Source organism: Oncorhynchus masou, chromosome 1 (genome assembly GCF_036934945.1).
Source record: "Oncorhynchus masou masou isolate Uvic2021 chromosome 1, UVic_Omas_1.1, whole genome shotgun sequence".
Taxonomy (NCBI): domain Eukaryota; kingdom Metazoa; phylum Chordata; class Actinopteri; order Salmoniformes; family Salmonidae; genus Oncorhynchus; species Oncorhynchus masou.
The window spans coordinates 14855966-14877061 of record NC_088212.1 but is presented as its reverse complement, the minus strand read 5'-3'; the positions used below and the strand labels follow the sequence as shown (position 1 = coordinate 14877061).

At 41.8% G+C, this 21096-nt stretch overlaps 1 protein-coding gene and 1 long non-coding RNA gene across 4 annotated transcripts; one reads left to right on the top strand and one right to left on the bottom strand.

The window, feature by feature from the left end:
• Positions 1-1831: 1831 nt before the first annotated feature.
• Positions 1832-9348, bottom strand: LOC135520212 (nuclear receptor subfamily 2 group F member 1-A). Its single transcript, XM_064945639.1, has 3 exons — positions 8113-9348; positions 6231-6758; positions 1832-2989 (listed from the first exon to the last, which is right to left on the bottom strand). The coding sequence occupies exons 1-3, from the start codon at positions 8546-8548 to the stop codon at positions 2715-2717; spliced, it is 1239 nt and encodes a 412-aa protein (XP_064801711.1). The 5' UTR covers positions 8549-9348; the 3' UTR covers positions 1832-2714.
• Positions 9349-9432: 84 nt separating this feature from the next.
• LOC135520290 (uncharacterized) lies at positions 9433-19818 on the top strand. 3 transcript variants are annotated; one of them, XR_010452371.1, is made up of 3 exons: positions 9433-9695; positions 10840-11032; positions 18034-19818. It is a non-coding gene; the product is annotated as an uncharacterized LOC135520290 (long non-coding RNA). The 3 variants fall into 3 exon arrangements; XR_010452367.1 differs by lacking the exon at positions 9433-9695 and adding an exon at positions 10455-10770; XR_010452363.1 differs by lacking the exon at positions 9433-9695 and having other exon boundaries at positions 10447-11032.
• The last annotated feature ends 1278 nt before the right edge of the window (positions 19819-21096 follow it).

Genomic DNA, 21096 nt, shown 5'->3' with positions numbered 1-21096 from the left:
TTTTCCAACAAGATTAAATGGGTAATTTGTAAAATGCTAAGGTATAATATGTACAATTTGGCTCTCAGGTGTTAAAATTAGTGTTTAAACTATGTAAAAAAATGTGTTTAAGCCTATTAATTTAAAGCAAAACTACAAGAGCTCATTCTCCAACTGTGAACTGGCCAACCGGCCAACATGCTCATGCCATTGTTAGTTCTATTAATTATTGATGCCATTTTATTACACATTATTGAGGACATAACAAAATTAAGGGTTACGTTGATCTGAGAAATACCGTGTTGAAATATTACCAGAAGCTATATGGGATGAACACTGCTTCAATCATGACCACAGGTCGACCGGGATCAACTAAGGCCTGCTCATCTTTTGACCAGATGAGACCGTGATAACTAGACCAAATAGTTCTACTCCTCTTTTCAAATCTGTAAAACTATTAGAGATAGGCCCTCATTTACGACATTTCACAACATCACTAGCTTTAAGCAAAAAATAAGTTACTCGTAAATGAATTAATCAGGGAACATACAATCAAATCAACCGCCGCCACGATACGCCCCCACCCAAACCGAAAATGGTGATATAAATACAATTAAGACATGTGGCTGTCTCCGTTCAGCTTCCATCCTCACGCTAGCTTTCATCGTAGGGAGATCGTTCAAGAAATTGGACGTCTATACATGTCCTCATCATGCTACTATCTCAAGATCGACTGCAAAGCAAAGGCTACAAGACACCGTCTTCTTCCTCCCAACATATCCCAAGCTTATGTCCTTATTTGAGTCTGATACAGTATGTGTATTATGCATATGAACAGTATACTGAGTTATTTCTGTACGTCAGAGATCTGCTCTCGGGTCCACATTCTTTGTAAAGGGTAAGCAGACATTGTCACGCAAGAGACATGCAGCCCCTGTACACGAAGCTACTATACACTGTGCAGACAAACATCATAATCCAACACGTTGAGGACTTCGTCGATGCATTCATTATAAATGTAGGCTATAGGCAAGCCAAGGCTACATACACACTGATTTCCCTCCGCATATTTCCTCTCTCATTTGTCACTGTGCACTCCGCGTCTGTCTCTCTATCTCTCCTCCACTCTCTCTATTCCAACACAATACATCACATTCGATGTTTCTTTCGTCTGGCTTACATGCTGTAAAATACATTTTCCAGATTGATCATGCATATCACATCTGTTTTACAGCGAGTGCAATCCTTAGCTAAAACGCATGTCAATATTGAAACAATTCTATCAAAGGGTACATTTTTTTAAACAGGCGAATGCAGATGTTTGGAGACAGTCATAGTTGAATTGAGAATTCCCTTGATTAAGCCACAAGAGGTAGGCTTGTGGCTTAATGAAAGCAATGAAAGCAAGAGAAGCTCATGCTTTCATTGCTGTCTGGGAAAGTATGAAACATTAATGCGCTCACAGGCAGCGAGCAGCGTTACTACTGTCTAATTCCGCACATCGTTGTGTTTATACTCAGTCGTGAGTGAGCGACTAGGTGAAACAGTAACATATTGCTATGCATTGAGTAGCCTACCAGCCATCCAATCTAAACAACGCCTTTCCTATAGCATAACATGATAGTGTTATCTTTTCCCATCGTTCGCCAAGCTCCATTGGGAGGAATAGAGGCAAAATGCCTATAATGAATTAGAATTTGGAGTGTAGTATGCAAGACAACACTTGAAAACGCACATATAAGGCAAGCGTAGCCTAAACATGTGTATGAAGATAAGTGGCATTATGCTATCCCACACAATAAGCATGAGTGCGCATCTCGATCTTCAGAAGAACATTCTTGAGAGTGAGACATTGTTGCCTATTTCTTTTTTAATAGTACACTCACCATCACACAACTTCATCAACCGACCCTTCTGCAAAAGCTGCATTATGAAGTAAGCAAATTGAAGGCAACAACCAATAAAATTCAAGAAACAATGAAAATTTCAAGACTAAACAAAGAAAATGTATTTGAAATGATATATTAAAAGTGCTTTGATTTTCATGTCTCTCCTCTTTGACTGATGATCGACTCCTCAAACACTCATAACCAGGAGCAAGACGTCCTCTCGTCAAAATGTCCACGAGGTCGGTCTGCTGTTGCAGGTCCATAGTTCAACCATCAGTAGTGATATTGTCATAGCGATTAGACTTGTATCTTATTTGTCTAAATTTCTTTATTTTTCTGTTTTAAATTCCCTTCACTTCAACTTTTAATTCTCGGAGAACGTAGATTCGACAACATATATATCGCACTCATAATAAGAAGCAAAAGGTTATATAAAAATTATTAGTATAGAATCACAGAAAAGCTGGTTTAGAACCAGAAAAAATACAAAACAGAGGGGTACATAGACACAGGACATTTCTTATAATTGCTTGGAAACATTATTTTCCCGCTAAGTCTTGTTTTTCATTTTATTTGTTTGGTTTTTTTTTTACAAAAAAGGAAAATAAAGACTAGTATTTTACAAAATGAAGAGTACTGTTCTTGAAGATGAGAGTGGTTTTAAACAGGTGTCCAGTTCCATATTTTCTGTACATAACGTATTCCATCTCAGATCTTAGTCCCAGAAGACAAAAAACAAACATGTCATGTCTTCCAATATGTTCAGAAAATGTCCTATATATAGTCTTCTTGTTCGGGATGCTGAATTTTGGTCCTTTTCCTCTCTTTTTGTCACTCTCATTCGGATCATTGGATGGACATGTAAGGCCAGTTGAAGCTGCTCCCGGATAATAGCATATCCCTGATGAGCGTTTCAATAGGAGTTTTACCTACCAAGCGGACGAAGAACAGCTGCTCAATTACCGATGAGGAGACGGTGCGGAGAGATGGAAGCCGCAGCAAGAGCTTGCCAAAGCGGCTGGGCTGGTTAGGGTACTGGCTCCTCACGTATTCCTCCAGGGCGCACTGAGACTTCTCCTGCAGGCTTTCGATGTGAGCCGCATCTGACAGGCCGCAAGCGTCTGTGCAGGCAAAAGAGAAACACAAAAGAACCCTGGTTATCGTTCAACATCAACGTTACGTGTTATTGACAAAGTGAAATTAACAAACACACTGCCCAAACATGCTACGTCACCTTGAGTAAGAGGAACTGTCATATAGAATAAACAATGGCGATCTGTTTAAGTGGGGATCGCACCACATAGAGGCAGATACCTCTACACGTTCATAAACCAATCAAAACAAAGAATATGCAGCTAACGGGCATGGGAAATGGTGTGCAGCATAAGCCTATTTATTGTATAGCGTTTTGCAGTTCCAATCGAGGGAGCAGGGGGAAAGGTAGGAAGGCCCACTCGTGGTTTCTGACTCAGGGGACACAATTCCATGGAAACGTATAAAATACATTGATGAAAGTGAAATTGCAATGGTTATAGTATGACCTAATTAAGCTGCTCTCGATAAGCTGTTAAGACATTTCACCGCTCTTTTCTTGATATACCATGCTTGGCCTGTTTTTCAATGTAGCCTAGTAAAGGCCCTGGAAGCAATCACATTTATTAGCATGGGTGAAGTCAATAGTCACGCAAAAAAACACGTAAAAATACGAAAAGGAGCCAGCACAACAACACATGCGACATGTGTTTTGTTCGTAGCCTATATAGTCGGGGGTTGTTCATTGCACATTGGCTTAAATGGTGAAATGCACTCAATGTTAATGTCTTCAGATATGTTTGTGCATAGTAGTCTACAAGCGAAACTGTTTATCGCACAGGCCACGGCATACTGCTGTGCCTAGAAATCTACATTAAACGGCTGTGCAGGGCTAAGCATAATAGCATTTGGACCGTTATGCATAGGCCTGACGATTTTGTATTAAGCCATTGCTTTGTAACAATACATTAAACACCGGACAATGGTATCCGAGAGGCTTTTAAACCTCATCTTAATTTCTCAGGGCGATAACTCACTACGGCCAGACACAATAACCTTATGAACTCACGGACTGCGCGGGGCCAACGCGGAGATCTTGGGTTGATTTACTATATGATCTTAGACGAGGCAACACAGTCCCATGTATGCAAATCCGTTTGGATTAACTTTGATAGTCTATATTTAATAGATAAAACAATTAGTAAGGGCGAAATTAATTACGTTTTAAAGCATCTTGCAAATATAAACTTGTGAAATACAATGATTAAGCTCAAATCATATCGACGACTGAGCTGCAGCGAATGCATGAGCCAAAAGAAAGCTCGCGAAAGGGCACCCCATAGTTCACCAAACATAGAACTAACCCTTGCGTCATAATACAACCTGAAAATATCTGCACATAAAGACATCTATTTCATAGATTCACATTGAATAAGTATGTGAAAACAGATTATGAAAAATATCCTACAATGCATAACTGGACATAATACTAATCATAAACACACAACGATCTAAACTAGGCTACCCCTATGGGTTTCATTTTTGAATAAATAAATGTCAACACAGTAAACCTTGACTACAACTATAGTTTGTTATGCATGTTGCCTCTTGCTAAAATGGACAGAACCAAGGCTAAATCTAGTCATCTTAAACAACTATCTATGTAGTTGTATTTTATGTTAAATTGGATATAGCCTAATAACGTAACAACAACTTGGAGCAAGGCACACAATGTCGTCATGTTATGTTAATGACTAACAGCCTAGAAAAAAAAAAAAAAAAAATTAAATTCGCATTAGCAAAGGTAGGCTATAGGTAAACCAGGAGGGCTTGATTGGTCATATAAATGTGCCTAAAAGGGCACAGTCACATGTAGGCCTACAAAACGAGAATATAATGTTTGTATGCTAAGGACAGAAATGTCCCCACGAGCAGAAAAGGCAGTGGTAAAGTCTTCATGTCACTAAGGAGGGCAAACTAGAGGACGAGAGGGGGTTTATGGGCCATGGTCAAAACATGTTCACTGGTCACTCAACCTGTCTGTAGGCTATACAATCCTCACGATTTAAAAAATAATCATTACAAAATACTATATGGATATGGCTGATAATATAATAGCCTATAACATAATATAATATGCATAATATAATACGAAAGGAAATATATTTAGCTATTCAGAGTAGGCTATAGGATATATTTAATAGGCTATAATTCAGTAAAGATGCTGATGCTAGGCAACTTTAGGCTAGGCTATAGGTGGTCACCAAGCATAGTGTTTTTTGAGGACATCGAGATTGAAAATATGTTCTAGAAAATACAATAAAAACACATATTACAAAACACAATGATGTTCAAAATGGTACTTAATTGTGAAATGTATTGATTGAAATAATGCTATTTAATGACAATTTGTTCACTTCAAAAGAGCCACATAAGAGCTATTTTGAGTCACGGTCGATTTAGGCTTCTTTATCCACTAGGCCTACTTATTCTCCATTATCCTTATGCGACTGCTTGCAAATGGTAATGGCAGCAAGTGTCCACAATCAAACCCCAAATATCTATATTATTACACGCGACAGGAACGGTGACCTTGGCTCAGCCAGATCTAGTAATGACCGGTCATATGTAGACTATGCCTTCTTTTCAAAATGTGGGATTCTAATATTTTACAAGAAAATAATTGTGAGAGGAAATATCTTTAAACTAAATACATTCCGAATCTATCTCAAGCATACCGTTGTTCTGACAAAAATGTATAGCAGAGTAAAAACAATTACATATTAGGCTATTTAATCAGTATTTCTTTGAATAGGCAGCTAGGGATTATTTCCTGTTTTACCAAGACACATATTTGTGCGCACAAAACATGAAAACATGTGCCGCAACTCGTACACAGCCTACATCAGGTGTCACACCGCAATTCTGCTTTTATTTATGCATATCATGTATTAAAAAAAACGCCTGTTACATAGACCAAACACTTCTGTAGACCTAGTTATCAGACTTATACAAAATGTAATGCGATTCACTTTTTATACTGTCCCACAGTGATTAAATAGTATATTGTCTTTCAATCTATTCCTACTTGGGAGTAAAATACACATAAAAATTACGTTTTTGAAAGTCGGTTTGTTTACTTCTCTTACGCTCTGAGTAACACACAAAATGTATCACTGTGGATATTTGCAGCAAGCCATTGTCAAAAGAGCATGGAGTAGCCTGCACTAAACAGCCATGGCCTCTGTGTCAGTGTTGTTCTCCCTGTCTACCCCCTCACTGCCCGCCTATTAGAGAGGAGGCCTCAGCAGCGGCATTGGAAACACTCACCTGATGTGAAGAGTACTATCGCCTTGATGCAGCTGTACTCTGCCGAGTCAACGTGGAGGGCCTTGAGCTTCTCAACCTGCTCCTGGAAGATTCGAATGTGATCCATGAAAGCCACGACTCGGTCCGCAGACATTGGAGAAGCGTGGAGGCCTGCCGCGGCGAGCAGAGGGGCCACATGCAAAGGCATGGAGCACTGAGCCGCGTTTAGCACAAACAATTCGCTCCACGTCAGCCTGAGAAGGGACACCTGGTCGGTGATCTGCAGATCTGGAAAGAAAGGGATGTTCCTCGCCCATTCCACGGCGCTGAAGAGCAAGCGAGCTGCCAGCTCGCATATGTTCTCAATACCCATGATATTGTTGGGCTGCATGCATTGGCTTCCATATCGGGACGTCGGGTAAGGCTCAGCCCGAAGCAATAACGAGATGTATCCGGAGAGATAGCAATGGCCGTTCAGAGGGTCCCCGTTCGTCAGCCCGTACTGCCCTGGGTTCGGCTGGGTTGGAGGCATTCGTCCTCGCTGAACCGCTGACAAAAAGAAAGAGAAGGAGAGGAAATGTGCATCCAGAACTGATGAACATTGTTGCATGTGCAACCTATGCCGAGAAGCATTAGGCAAGCTAGTGTTTTCTGCTCTGAGATAAGGGAGTAACATTTCCCATCACAATCTAGTTCAAACTGTACATTACATAGTGTGTAAGATTGTGTGTTGTTTAAATAAATAATAATATTTTCAATATTTAAGAGTGACCGTAGCCTACATGCTAAGTGTTGCACTTTCTACATAAGTATCGACTAGGCACGCATCTAGATTAACACACACACACACACACACACACACACACACACACACACACACACACACACACACACACACACACACACACACACACACACACACACACACACACACATTTTACATATCTAACATAACGGATGCTTTAATACAGGCCTACAATGCCATTTAGACCTACGCTACATCTAGTTGTTCACTGCAACCCATGTGTCAGTTTCATTTCGTCTAATGTATTCCTCCATTACATATGTGTTATGCTGCACTGAAGAAGAGTGGCAAAAATATATCAAGCACAATAAGAGTAAACGCCTTCTAAGCCTATAGTTCAGTCGAGGAAGAATCTTTTAACAATGTGCATTAAGTATAATTGGTCTAATTGTATTTTTGTTGACAATATTTTGGGGGGATAATATTAAATAACATGTATGGTAATTTGGTGGTTAATTTAAAATACGTGTTTAAGCTATAATTTGTGCTCCAAAGAGAGGGAAAGTTACGGCCTATCATACATTACGAGGCTAAACAAATGTGTACCACACAAATTCTCTAGCATTAACGTCAGCCTGCTCAAGCTGCTTAATCTGCCTAGTCAGCATATGGAACAGGGAGACGATGTGGTTATGTTGTCTGTTCGTCTTAAAGCACAGACAAACCAAACACAAGTCTATCACTACACATGTAAGGACGTGCATTAGCATGCATGTTATCTCTCTCTCTCTCTCTCTCTCTCTCTCTCTCTCTCACACACACACACACACACACACACACACACACACACACACACACACACACACACACACACACACACACACACACACACACACACACACACACACACACACACACAAAAATAAACAGCTGCTTTGTTTTAGCCTACGACTCGTACCGGTTCCCTATCGTTTGTAGCTGCATTGCATTTGACCCTCTCTATAAGCTAAATGCGCACACATACACATCCCCTCAAAAAACATGGTTGTGCAATGTGCTCAGCCGTATGTATGTGACCTTTTATGCAACATGGCAGCCCTAGTTGTCAATGAAACGTAGTACGCATCATCATAAGTGCCGTTAAAAAAAGATATTCACCTTCCCGCCGCATTCCCACTTTTAAACATTTCTTCAGCCGACAGTATTGGCACTGATTTCGGTGGTGTTGGTCAATGGGACAGTTCCTATTGGCACGACATGTATACGTTAAGTTCCTTCGGACACTCCTCTTGAAGAAACTTTTGCATCCCTCGCAGGTGAACTGACCATAGTGCTTGCCGCTCGATTTGTCTCCGCAAACAACACATTCTATATGCTGTGCGCCACTCTGTCCAGAATTCTGACTCCCCTTGTCTCCAGCAGTCCCTGGTGTTGACGGGGGTCCTGGCTGACTTGGGGTCTGCGGAGTGTGCGGTGCTGCCGACGCCGCCTGCTGTTGCTCCCTCGCCGGCTGTGTTGCTGGATTGGGGCCGCTTGGAGGTCCTCCGACCACGTCTTCCTGCGGATCTCGCCAGACGCTAACTACCATTGCCATATCTCGGGCCCGGAAAGTGCTATTAAAGCGAACGGATCGCTGGGATTTATAAAGCAAGGGGGAAAAAATATCTCAAACACAACAGTGCAAAGTCAAATCGGAAAAAACAATCTCATAAGAGAAAGAAGGGAGCAGAACACGATCAATACATTGAAAATACAGGAGGCGATAGTATAGGCACCCGATCAGGATATGCAAGTATCGGGAGGCCAGTTCCAATGTAAATTGCAGTCAGCCATTCAGGAACCCAATCTTGAAGAAAAAGCGAGCCAGCCGTAACAAAAAATGTTGTTCGTTATAAAATAGCCAGAAAGGAGGCAGGAGCGATTCACATGGGCGTAGAAATGAACATAAAATAGATGCGATCCAAAGTGCTGCGAGAAATAAATTCCCTTCTCCTTTCTTCCTTGCTCCTTACTCCCGTCTTCGCTGTTGGAGGGGAGGAAAAACTGAAGAGCGGAATTTTACATCTATATTCTTAAATACATTTCATTTCGACCAGCAAAAAGACCGCGTCGCCGAAGTGCCCGTGTAGTTTCACCTCTCCAGTACAATGGAGCGAAGGCGAAAAGATAAAAAACAAAAAACAACAACTAATAGAATATGCAAGAAGGAGAGACCCAAAATTGAATGCGTTTAAACGGGAAGACCAGCAGAGCAATGTTTCCGAAACGGGGATCTGCGCGAATGTCTGTATATAGTGAACTTTGACACTACTATTGAAACTGACACGTTTCTATGGAGATCGCTACGCCTTATATGGTGCTCGTGTCAAGGAGCCAAGAGAGGGGCTGCTGGCAACTGATAATCAAAGGCGACTGACTGGCCAGAGCCCTGCATTGAGGGGAGAGAGAGAAAATGGGAGGCTAAGGTTAGCCAAGCCTCTTTCTCTTCATTGGTTAGAGTCCTGGTTCCTTGCTACCTACGACTGGGGTCTCTGACAAGCACAATTTACATTGAGCTCGCCCTGCGCTGCTATTTACTTTGAAACCTGATTAGTATTAGTCTATTGTCACAAACAGAGGAGGAAACCCTGGATAGAATGGCCGAAATAAGGGTAAAAGCGAGGACAAAGCTTTGTGCACGTGAAATAAACAAACGTGCTAGGCGAAAGGGACTGGCATAGAATTCCTCAAAGTTTTAAATGGTTTGTTTGCGACTACCATATTCATTATACATGCGGGGGATATTATTATTGATGTATCGTGTGTTTTATTATAGCCTACAACATTTGGTGGTGTGTAATACTGTATATGCTTAACTTTACATTTACATTGTCAAAATTCGGGTCCAAAGTCACTGGATCAAATTAGGAAAAAATACAATGTAAGAAATTCTGCATAATAGATAATTCGTGTTAGAATAGGCAGACAGGGTGCGATGGCGCCAGCGAATCTCAAAATTACATCGACAAATAACAAATACTCTATAACAGTTGAGATTTTAAGGCCTACACAATCACTGAACGGGTGTCATATTATGTTTTATAATGACAATAATTCAAAATCATGTCAAGTTGTTTGAAAATTGCACGGGAATTCCGGCTTTTTGTATGTGGATACTGAAGCCTGCATGCGTCTCCAACTCAAAAATGTCTGGATCGGTCTGCCATCTAGCGTACAGTATACAATTACATCCACATAGTAATGCATAACTCACTGTGATCATGCATGTAGTTTTCTTATCAACTTTGTAAAATAATAAAGACAAGAAATAAACTCATGAAAATTGCTTTATTTATATTTTTACAGATACTGTGTTCCTGATGAAGATTTCAAACGGAGCAGCTGGTGCCTGTTTTGTAGATTTAGGAAAGACCTTCCAGGGTAAAATCACTTAAAATTAGTGGAACTTAGCACAAATAACATTGACACGGGGTAGATGGAATATGACAACATTTCGCCCACATGGTAACCAAAGCCATCAGAAGTGTATTCAGTGTGCTTACAAGCCTGGTGCGCCGACATGCATCCCATAATAGCCGAACTTAAATAGAGTACAGGGTATTTGAAAATAAAGTGAATAGTTTATGAATACCTTTGTTATGTCTGTCCGAGTGTAGTCAGCTATTAAAAGATAATGGAGCGCAAATATGCAAGTACCCCCCTTGTTAACGCATAGGAGGAATGGGTGTTTTTAAGTATTCAACAACAGAACTCTTCCCGTCCCTGTCTCGGACACTGCACGGAGACTCCCGGTCATGTCTCCAGCTCTTTGAAAAGGTGAAACGAATAAGATTAAAATGGACAAAGAATTTTCTGTAAGTGTATCATTAAGATTTTACTCCACAGATCGGGAAGAGAGCTGGACGGAGAGAGAGAGAGAGGGGGTGAAAGTGAATGAGAGCAGCGGGAAGAAGGCTATAGCACGAAAACAGGAGAGAAAAAGAGAACGTGGACAGCAGGGTAAGAAGCACTCAGCGACAACTATTAGGCTATAGTGGACGGGAAACATCGGTACCTGAATTTGGCTAACACCAGCCAGGCAAGTACAACATTTATTTATCTTCCACCTATTCACAAGAAGCTCTAAAGGAATGAACAATACATTCTAGCCTCGCCACACTACCATGCAACCCATGTAGGCAACCGTTATCTAGTTTATCTGTCTAAATGTCAAGCAACCACTGTTAGGCTACATTCCAGGGCGAAACTTTTTAACCGTACTTTCTATCCTTTCCTTGACATCTTTACTGATTTACGAACCCGTTTATCCGTTTAAAACTGTCGTCAGCAATATATACGAACATCGTTGATGCTGTTACCGCAATTCAGGGGACCCTTTCCAGGCTATGAGCATCTCACCTGTGCAAGGCTATTTGTTGTATGATCACATAATGAAAACATCGATAGCAGCCGGTTTCTCATCGATAGTTTCAACGGATTAAAGGGCATTTATACGACTGAGCTGGTGAGGCATAGTACAGGCATGACGATAGTTCTTGGAACACTTTCTGTCTGTTTTGTTTAGTCATATGAAAATGTAGGGCATTCATGATAATCAAATGATTATTATTTAATTGCAAAGTTTGCAGATACATTTTCAACCCCACTATGTGAGATGAGCAGAATATATTATGTCAATTTAAAAGCAGTTTTTACGATTATTTGGTAGATAATTGATGCATACACACAACTTACATCGAGCGATAATACTGACAAAAGCATAGGCTAGGCCTATATGAAATACGATTTTGGCGAGACTATATTAAACTTCGATTCCCTTGTGTCTCAGATTTTAAGTTGATGCTATAAATGCCACTTGAAGTTCCACATGGCAGGAACTTACTATTAATGTCTATGTTATAGTTTGAGTTAGCCTATATTCCCTAAAACAAGACGCATATAAATATAAGTATGTGACATAATTCTGTGTTATTACCAAAAATATAAAATGCCATTCGCAGTGCAGTATAGGCTATATTTGCACATGTGGCCTATATGAATCAGATCATGCATATGGTTTGCTGAGCATCTACCGTGAGTTAGAGGTTAAAATAGATTAGATTACGTGGGCTTCAAATATATTTAAAAACATAGGCTAAATTAGGCTAATTTCCAAGTGATGCGGTCTCTCTCTATCCGTTTGTATAACAAATAAATAAATAAATGTCAGGGCAACTGCGCCCCATAAACACGTTTTCGCTTCTGCAAGCAGTCAATCGAGCGTTATGAATTCTTGGACCAGTTGTGAAAGCAATAAAAGGCCATGATAGACTGACCTCCTACTTCAGTGAACACGGGGGAAAATATCAGCCCATCGGCATTTCAGATAATTAATAAACACGTTGAAGGAAAATAGCTAATAATACAATCCTCATTGGTTCAGTTTATGTAGGCGCTCCAGTATAGGGAATCTATAAAGTCACTACACCGTTCAAAGCTTCCAGCTCCATCTATTGCTTTCCCTGACGTTTTAGAGGCCTCTGTCGAAATGCCTCCTATAAAAACACGTATTACGTTTCTTCAGGAGAGGGTAACACACGATCTATGCTTTTCCAATCCATGCGCACCTTTGAGCATCTGCCCATAACTGAACAGCTAACTTGCTAGAAGAAATTGCTGTGGTGTGTTGTTCCAAAAATATATAACTAGCCTATATTTCTGCCAATAAAAATACAAGTGTAAAATAACTATGAAAAAGTGTAGAGACGTTTCATTAACAAATGAGGTGTGCTGTTGTCAATTATTCACTTAATATGCATAATAGCCTATGTTACATGTGCAACTACATATAACAAAACATATATTTGTTGAATGAGCTCCAATAATTACAAATGAGAAAATAACTTAAATTAGTATAACTATGTTTTAACAGATAACAGAAACCTCTGAAGACAGATGGTTCAAAAAATCCTTCATCTGCGTCTTTTCAAACTTTTCCCCAATAGTGTATCACTGAAATTATATAAGATAGACCTATTCAATAGTATACTTGAAACAAGTTTTGCCTATAGCTAATTGTAAGATTTGTATTTGTTTTGATGTGTTCAGTGTAGCCTGGTTTTGTTATAACTGGCTCTCAACTTTGAACCACATTTACAAATTCATTTGAAAAATACATGTTGCATAATGAATTACATAAAGACAAAATGAAGATGGCCAATGTTGCTGCTTTCTTCAGACCCGAGCTGTGCGTTATACTTTAATGTGTGAGTTGGAGGGTTTGCTGAGAGCCCCCTCTGCTTTGAGTCGTTACGGGTTGAAAGAGAGGAGGAGGAGGTTTTTCCCCAATCTGATCCCTAACTATTCGGGGGCTCAGATTGGTGTGAAAGGGACGAAAAGGTCACTTGAAATCGTATTTTATCCGCAGCCATTTTCTCTATGGATCAGCAACTTTGAATAGACATCATCTAATCGCTCTTAATGGAAAAGCTATTCGTGAGAAATAGGGAAAATATTTTAGAGCCTCACCACTTAAGGTCGCTATGCTTAATGCAGGCAGCTTCGACAAAATTACAGACAGATCAAAGTAGCTAACAGGTTGAGTTGGGATTGTTTCTTCAGAGTTTCATTCACCGGTCAAAATACACCATGATGAATGAAGAACCACACACTAGGATTCTGAGGCTACTGCCACGGCTATAATTGTAGACAATTGAAGCCGAAATGACTTTTCCAATTAGCTTTGTGGTTGAAGTTTAGTTAGAGGGACTGTCAGTTTATGCGATGGGTAATGGCTTTATCGCTCACAAAACCATCATATATTTAGAGCATATGTGCTAATTACATTAAATGGTGTCAGAGACCGAGATCATAAATCCATTAGCACTGAAACTCCTCATGTTTCTGCTGTAATATTGTAGTTCACCAAAAACCCAACTGGAAGCACCAGTGGCGACATCAAAGTAAACACATTTTCTGAGCTGTTAACGTGGTAAAACGGTCGAAGTGACATAAATTACGTGGTTCTGTATAAGAAGGGGTCAAATGAATGCGTACGGTAGGCCTATAACGAAGTTTAACGTGTGCATCACGCCATTCAAGGCAGACAAAATCCTTCAAAACACGTATAGCGTCTTAATGTGGTAGCCTATATTCGCCTAATACCACGGTGGCGAAGAAAGAAGACATTAGCAAAACACAGCCAAATCATAATTTTGAAAGGGAGACGATACCATATTAACTAATGCAACCAATGGCCAAGCACTTATAGGCTACTTGTGATAGCCTACTGTCAATGTCTTGAGACTTTTTAAATCACATCAATCCATATAATATGAGGACAACCCTTTACCCCACGTTAAAGTGCTTCAAAAGTTTTAGAAATTAGCCTGGTTAAATGCAGAATTCCATTTTCTCTACTACTCGACTACTACATCGATTCTACCTAGAGGGAAAAAGGCAACACGAATACAGGTTCCAAACGCAGTGCATAAAGGAATTTCACCCGTAACAGTAATTTATTTCAGGGAAACAGGAGGGCAAAGGTGGAATTCTCGAGAAATTCAACAAGTATACAGGAGCTTCTGCACGCGAATTACTTTTCATCCTATCGCCACATTATCCGAAAACACACTGTAGATAGATCAAAGACAAAACGTCAGAACAAGATTATCTCCCGTGCAAATATACAACCCGCACATAACCATTTAAGGAGCAGGGTTTTTATGAAACTGGAGTAAAGAGAGAAAGGGAAAGACAGAACATAGACAAGTGGCTTTTCTCATTTGTTCTCCCTGAAACTGGGAGATGAAATAAAATATGACATTTCCAACTTGCCTGCGTCATTGCGCATCTTTTGTAGTTAAATGAGTGGCATCACCTCAAGTATCCATAATGGTTTTCTTAAACCAACACACAGCATGCGCTCAATTAGAATGTTGTCTGTCTGAACCGCCACCATGCTGTAGCCTAATAGGGGGTGACTGAGCACGTTTAGACTAACGGTACATTAAGACAGAACAAAATCATTCTCAAGTTACATATCATTCATTGTGATCATTTCTCATATTTGATAAGGCACGATAATAAAACGCGTGTATAGCCTAATTGGCATGTAGACATTCAGCTTCCAAACAGTAAACGTTAAGTGAGCCAAGGTTATAAGATACTGAACAAATTCATTTGAAAATCAAAGATATCCTTTAGAAAACCAAACATGTATGAACACGAGACAGGTTAAATAGCGAAGTACATCCACAAACAGTATAAAAGATGACTGTATCTACCTATTATTACACCCCACCCCATTTACATCGAACCAACGTGGAATAGACGTTGAATTGACATCCGTGCCCAGTGGGATTGTACAAATCATGCAGATGAGTGTAATACAAAAAATAATAATACTAAAATAATGTCATTAAGGTATTTTTAACACGCAAGCACGCATGCGCACGCACACACACACACACACACACACACACACACACACACACACACACACACACACACACACACACACACACACACACACACACACACACACACACACACACACACACACACACACACACACACACACACACACACACACACACACACACACAGCCTTTGGTATCTTGAATCTTATATGGGGGGTGTAATCATTAGCGAAATGGATGCCTGCAAAGTTTGTGAAATGATCAGAGATGTTAGCTGGATCTGAACATCCTGAAGTCCAACGCTAGTGATGGGCTAGTCATGGGCCAGTGATGGGCTAGTCATGGGCTAGTGCTAGGGCAGTGATGGGCCAGTGATGGGCTAGTCATGGGCCAGTGCTGGGCCAGTGATGGGCAGTGATGGGCCAGTGATGGGCCAGTGATGGGCAAGTCATGGGCTAGTCATGGGCCAGTGATGGGCAAGTCATGGGCCTAGTGATGATGGGCAAGTCATGGGCTAGTGCTAGTCATGGGCCAGTGATGGGCTAGTGATGGGCTAGTGCTAGGGCTGTGATGGGCTAGTGCAGGGCCAGTGATGGGCTAGTGATGGGCCAGTGATGGGCTAGTAATGGGCTAGTGCTGGGCCAGTGATGGGCCAGTGATGGGCCAGTGATGGGCTAGGCCCAGTGATGGGCTGCTGGGCCAGTGATGGGCTAGTGATCGGCCAGTGATGGGCTAGTGATGGGCTAGTGCTAGGGCCAGTGATGGGCTAGTGCTGGGCCAGTGATGGGCTAGTGATGGGCCAGTGATGGGCTAGTGATGGGCTAGTGCTAGGCCAGTGGGCTAGTGCTAGGGCAGTGATGGGCTAGTGCTGGGCCAGTGATGGGCTAGTGATGGGCCAGTGATGGGCTAGTGATGGGCTAGTGCTAGGCCAGTGATGGGCTAGTGCTGGGCCAGTGATGGGCTAGTGATCGGCCAGTGATGGGCTAGTGATGGGCTAGTGCTAGGCCAGTGATGGGCCAGTGATGGGCTAGTGATGGGCCAGTGATGGGCTAGTGATGGGCTAGTGCTGGGCCAGTGATGGGCCAGTGATGGGCTAGTAATGGGCTAGTGCTAGGCCAGTGATGGGCTAGTGCTGGGCCAGTAATGGGCTAGTGCTAGGGCAGTGATGGGCTAGTGCTAGGCCAGTGATGGGCTAGTGATGGGCCAGTGATGGGCTAGTGATGGGCTAGTGCTAGGCCAGTGATGGGCTAGTGCTGGGCCAGTGATGAATCAAGAACATGAAGATAGAGAGTCTGCACTATTCCTGTTCCAAGTGCTGTAAGTGCATGTGTGTATCTATCAGTGCAGGTGTGTGTGTGTGATCAAGTAATTCCACAGCTATTGGCTGACTATATTATCTGACTATTAGAGCTACGCCGCACCAGGGGCAGTTTGACCCTTTGCTCGCCTCAACTGGATGTGTGATGTGTGATGTGTGATGTGTGATGTGTGCTGTGTGATGTGTGATGTGTGATGTGTCATGTGTGATGTGTGCTTTGTGATGTGCGATGTGTGCTGTCTGTATTCTGCTCCTTAAAAAGGGAGCAGAATACAAATGTACGTTGTTTGCTGCAACCAATGGAAAATAAAGTTGTCTTGTACTGTATTGAATATTTGATATTGCTACTCTGAGCAAGGCAGTTAACCCACTGTTCCCCGGGCGCTGAAGACGTGGATGTTGATTAAGGCAGCCCCCCGCACCTCTCTGATTCAGAGGGGTTGGGTTAAATGCAGAAGACACATTTCAGTTTGAGGCATTCAGTTGTACAACTGACTAGGTCTCCCCCTTTCCCTTTCTAGGGCCTTTGGCCACAAGTAAAAACAATGTCAGGTCTCTCCTGCCAAATGATGGTAAAAATAAGTCTGTGTTACCTCAGCTGTTGATCTAAACATGATATCTCCTCACCTTTCAGATAGGGTAAAAAGGGTTTAACCATTTCGCTTCAGGCTGCATCAAATACTAATTATAACTAAAGCAACGTAACAGACCAGTGCCTGCTGTATACAGAACACACCTACTGAAAAACAACTTTGCTGCTCAATATTTTTTTATTCTCAAGCTCACCGTCTGTCGTTCCCTCTCTCCATAAAGCTCAAAATACATTTGTTTGATGTTTCTGCCCAAGGAAAGCCAGAGGGGTCAAAATTAAGAAAATATCTAAATTCAAAATCAAACTCAACTTTGGACCAGACAATATGTTATTACTATATTGCAATAGCCATACGGCATGTTTCTGTATGTGTTCTCATCATCAAATAAGGAACTAATTGTGTTTTTTCCTGACAGGGAGTGAGCGTGTAAGTGCCATGTAAGTTCCATTGCTGCTACACAGGCCCTGTTCACCAATTCACTGAGACATCTCACTAGTTGTAATGGATTCATGGATGGAATAATTTACCAAAAATATACATTTATTATATTGGTATAACTTCAACACTCCCTGCAATTAGATCCGTATTATCATCTTGATCCCTTGAACAGGGCATGGTCAAAGTCAGTCCTCATTTTGACTCAGGAAGCCAATCAAAAGGCAGCATGAATCACGCAGGGCCAATGATAAGGCTGTTTGCTCAAGAGGCTCCCACACTTCCTGCAGCTAGCTCTTATCATCAACGTCTCTGTGTTGTTTTTTTCTCTCAGATTTAAATGAACGTCGTGGCAAGTCCCCCTTCCTTTGGAATAAAGAGCATCACCGTGTCACGCGGTCAGAGTCGACAAGTCTTCTCCTAATGGCATCTTAAGAAATAATCAAAAAGGAAGAAAATACTTTTTATCAAAACTCCAGGTTAGGTTGGTACTCCTGTGATTTATGGATTGTGTACAAGGTAAGGATTGCTACTAGGAGCTTGTGTCTGCAGGTAAAGCGCAAGACAGACCAACGTGCACAGCGGCCCAAGCGCGGTACATCACCTGCTGGGTGTTAATGAACAGTGGCGATTCAACATGTAGAATCATCTTGAAATGAACAGAACATGTCCGATGTTCTGTAGTCAGAGCTGATAGGAAGGCCACCAGCTGCACATGGACAACAGTTGCGTTGGACTGTCTTGGCCTTAAAAGACAGGTACTGTCTGCAGTTGAAGATATCTACTGTGTTATGAGTTATGCCTGCTCTTCTGCCCTCACTGCCCTGGCCTGGCATGGACCCAGAAGACATATCCTTAACAGAGTGTATTAACCTCACTCAGTTAACCTTGACCCCTTCTACCCAGCAGCTCACACAGCCCTGATGGTCAATGGAAGCAGAGTAGATTCATTATGAGGATGGTGTTGTTGCTTTTAAGAAGCTATACATGAAATAACATTCTCAAGACCTAATGTATTTGTGATGCCATTAGTGTTTTATTGTCAATGTTCTTATTGTCATATTTAGAAATGAATGTGCAGCTGTATTATACTGTGCTGGGCAAAATGATTTTGGCATAGTTGTGCCTCTCCTCTCCTTCACTTAGATTTTCATTTGTATATGTGTTTGTGATTCTGTGTTTGTGTGTGTGTGTGACCACACGGCAAGTTTACCTCGGGTGACCCCCATTGACCCGAGGCATCCCAGCGGAGGTCAAGCCTTGACAAATGAGTTCAGGCGCAGAACAGCAAACATTCCACAACATGTTCTTCCTCAACAACTCCCCCTCTTTCTCTCTATCTCTCTCTATACTCCTCCTCTGAACATCTATCTCGTCAAAAGGTTGTAAGAAGGAGCTTATCACACATAAACATAATGGCAGAAGGTTGTGGAAATGTTCCAGAACATGAACTTCAGAGGAAGACAAACCTTAATGCGCTACTTTTATGTAATGCTCTACAAAGTTCTGTCTTGTTTACAAATGACTAAGGAAAAATAAAGGGATGTTAGTCAAAAAAAGCAAAGTAAACCCATTGGATGTTAGTATTAAACTACTCTTTATCAGTGTTTGGGGCTTCAGAACTGGGCAGTGATGTAGAGGCTGAGAAAAGATGTAGTGTTTAAACAGGATGTGTAGGCTGTAGCATTTCTGGCAACATACACCCCCCCTGTCTCTCGCTCTCTCCCCAGTTTCTCTCTGATTTCCCAGCATGCTGCTGTCACCTGTGTCAGGCTATTGGTATTCTTCTTTGAGAGGCTCATTAAGGTAAGTGGCACCCCCCCATTACGATGACCAGGCGAGCAAAGGTTCCTCTTGTCTTGCGAGTCCCCCAGGGAGTTATCCTACCATCTTCTCTACCCCAGTCATGTCCACTACTCACTACATTTTTTAAGAACACATGAGGTCGCCACAGGTGAACCACTACGTCACAGGCAGATCCATACTGGAACAGAGGAAGCTAATGCAATGCAGTGCTAGGATACCCTACATAAATCATGATTGTGTGTAATAGCATTCCTGTCAGAGAAAGCAACATAGCACTGAATAAAATGACCAATAAATATCAGTTCTATTTCTATGTTGTTTTTGTTGGTATTTTAATTGATTTTCTTTTGTTGTCTGATGCTACACACTGCAATAGAATAAAGCTGCATGTATCTATGAAGGGAGGGATGATTCCTGGTGTGGGTCATGTGCTTTGATCTCAGGTCTCCAGTTGGCTGAAATGAGGTGTACCAATGGCACATGTACTGTAGCTGCCATACGTGCATGGAGCTCTAACCTTTATATGGCACTGTTGTGTGGATTTCCACTTGAGGAGGGGGGGGTCTTTGTAATTCTGTGGGTGGTGACACCTGGCCTTTTCATGGGTGGGCCTGGGACCGAGCCATTGGAATCTGCAATGCAACAGAATGCGTCATCATTGGAACAATGCAACAGAATGCATCATTATTGGAAAAATGCAACAGAATGCATCATCATTGGAACAATGCAACAGAATGCATCATCACTGGAACAATGCAACAGAATGCATCATCATTGGAACAATGAAACAGAATGCATCATCACTGGAACAATGCAACAGAATGCATCATCATTGGAACAATGCAACAGAATGCCTCATCACTGGAACAATGCAACAGAATGCATCATCATTGGAACAATGCAACAGAATGCATCATCACTGGAACAATGCAACAGAATGCATCATCACTGGAACAATGCAACAGAATGCATCATCACTGGAACAATGCAACAGAATGCATCATCACTGGAACAATGCAACAGAATGCATCATCACTGGAACAATGCAACAGAATGCATCATCATTGGAACAATGCAACAGAATGCATCATCACTGGAACAATGCAGCAGAATCCGATGGAATTGGAACAATGCGATGCCACATGGCGAGGTTATGCTCAATGTGCTCAATGTGCCCTCCCTACCTCCCTCCCTGTCTCACTCCCTCCCTAATCTGCCCGCTCTATCCTAGCATTAATTAGCAATACACAGGCTATATGTCCACCGTAAATAAATGATCAAGATCATCTATGAGTCTTCCCATTAACCTGGAGTGGCATAACAAGCTGGAGACAGGAGGAGAGACTGGTGTGTGAAAGAGAGATAGACACTGTGTAATAATGGCTGTTCATGGTAATGCCCTCCTGATTGTATTTATCCCTGCTCTGCTCTGCTCCCTGCTCTGCTCTGCTCTGCGCTCTACTCTCTGCTCTCTGGTCCCTGTAGACAGACAACACCGTTGCCCTGGTCTTGGCATTGCGTGGATTTCTGCCCCGTCCCCTGGGGCTCTCTCCCTGTTCCCTGATTCGCTGTGTAAAAGCGGTCGTGAATG

Excerpts from the sequence above, each read along its gene's own strand:
- LOC135520212 (XM_064945639.1), bottom strand. The coding sequence starts at position 8,548 with ATGGCAATGGTAGTTAGCGTCTGGCGAGATCCGCAGGAAGACGTGGTC. Across the intron at positions 6,759-8,112 it reads AGTGGGAATGCGGCGGGAAG|CGGTTCAGCGAGGACGAATG; the intron begins GTGAATATCTTT and ends TCTTTTTGTCAG. Across the intron at positions 2,990-6,230 it reads GATAGTACTCTTCACATCAG|ACGCTTGCGGCCTGTCAGAT; the intron begins GTGAGTGTTTCC and ends TTGCCTGCACAG.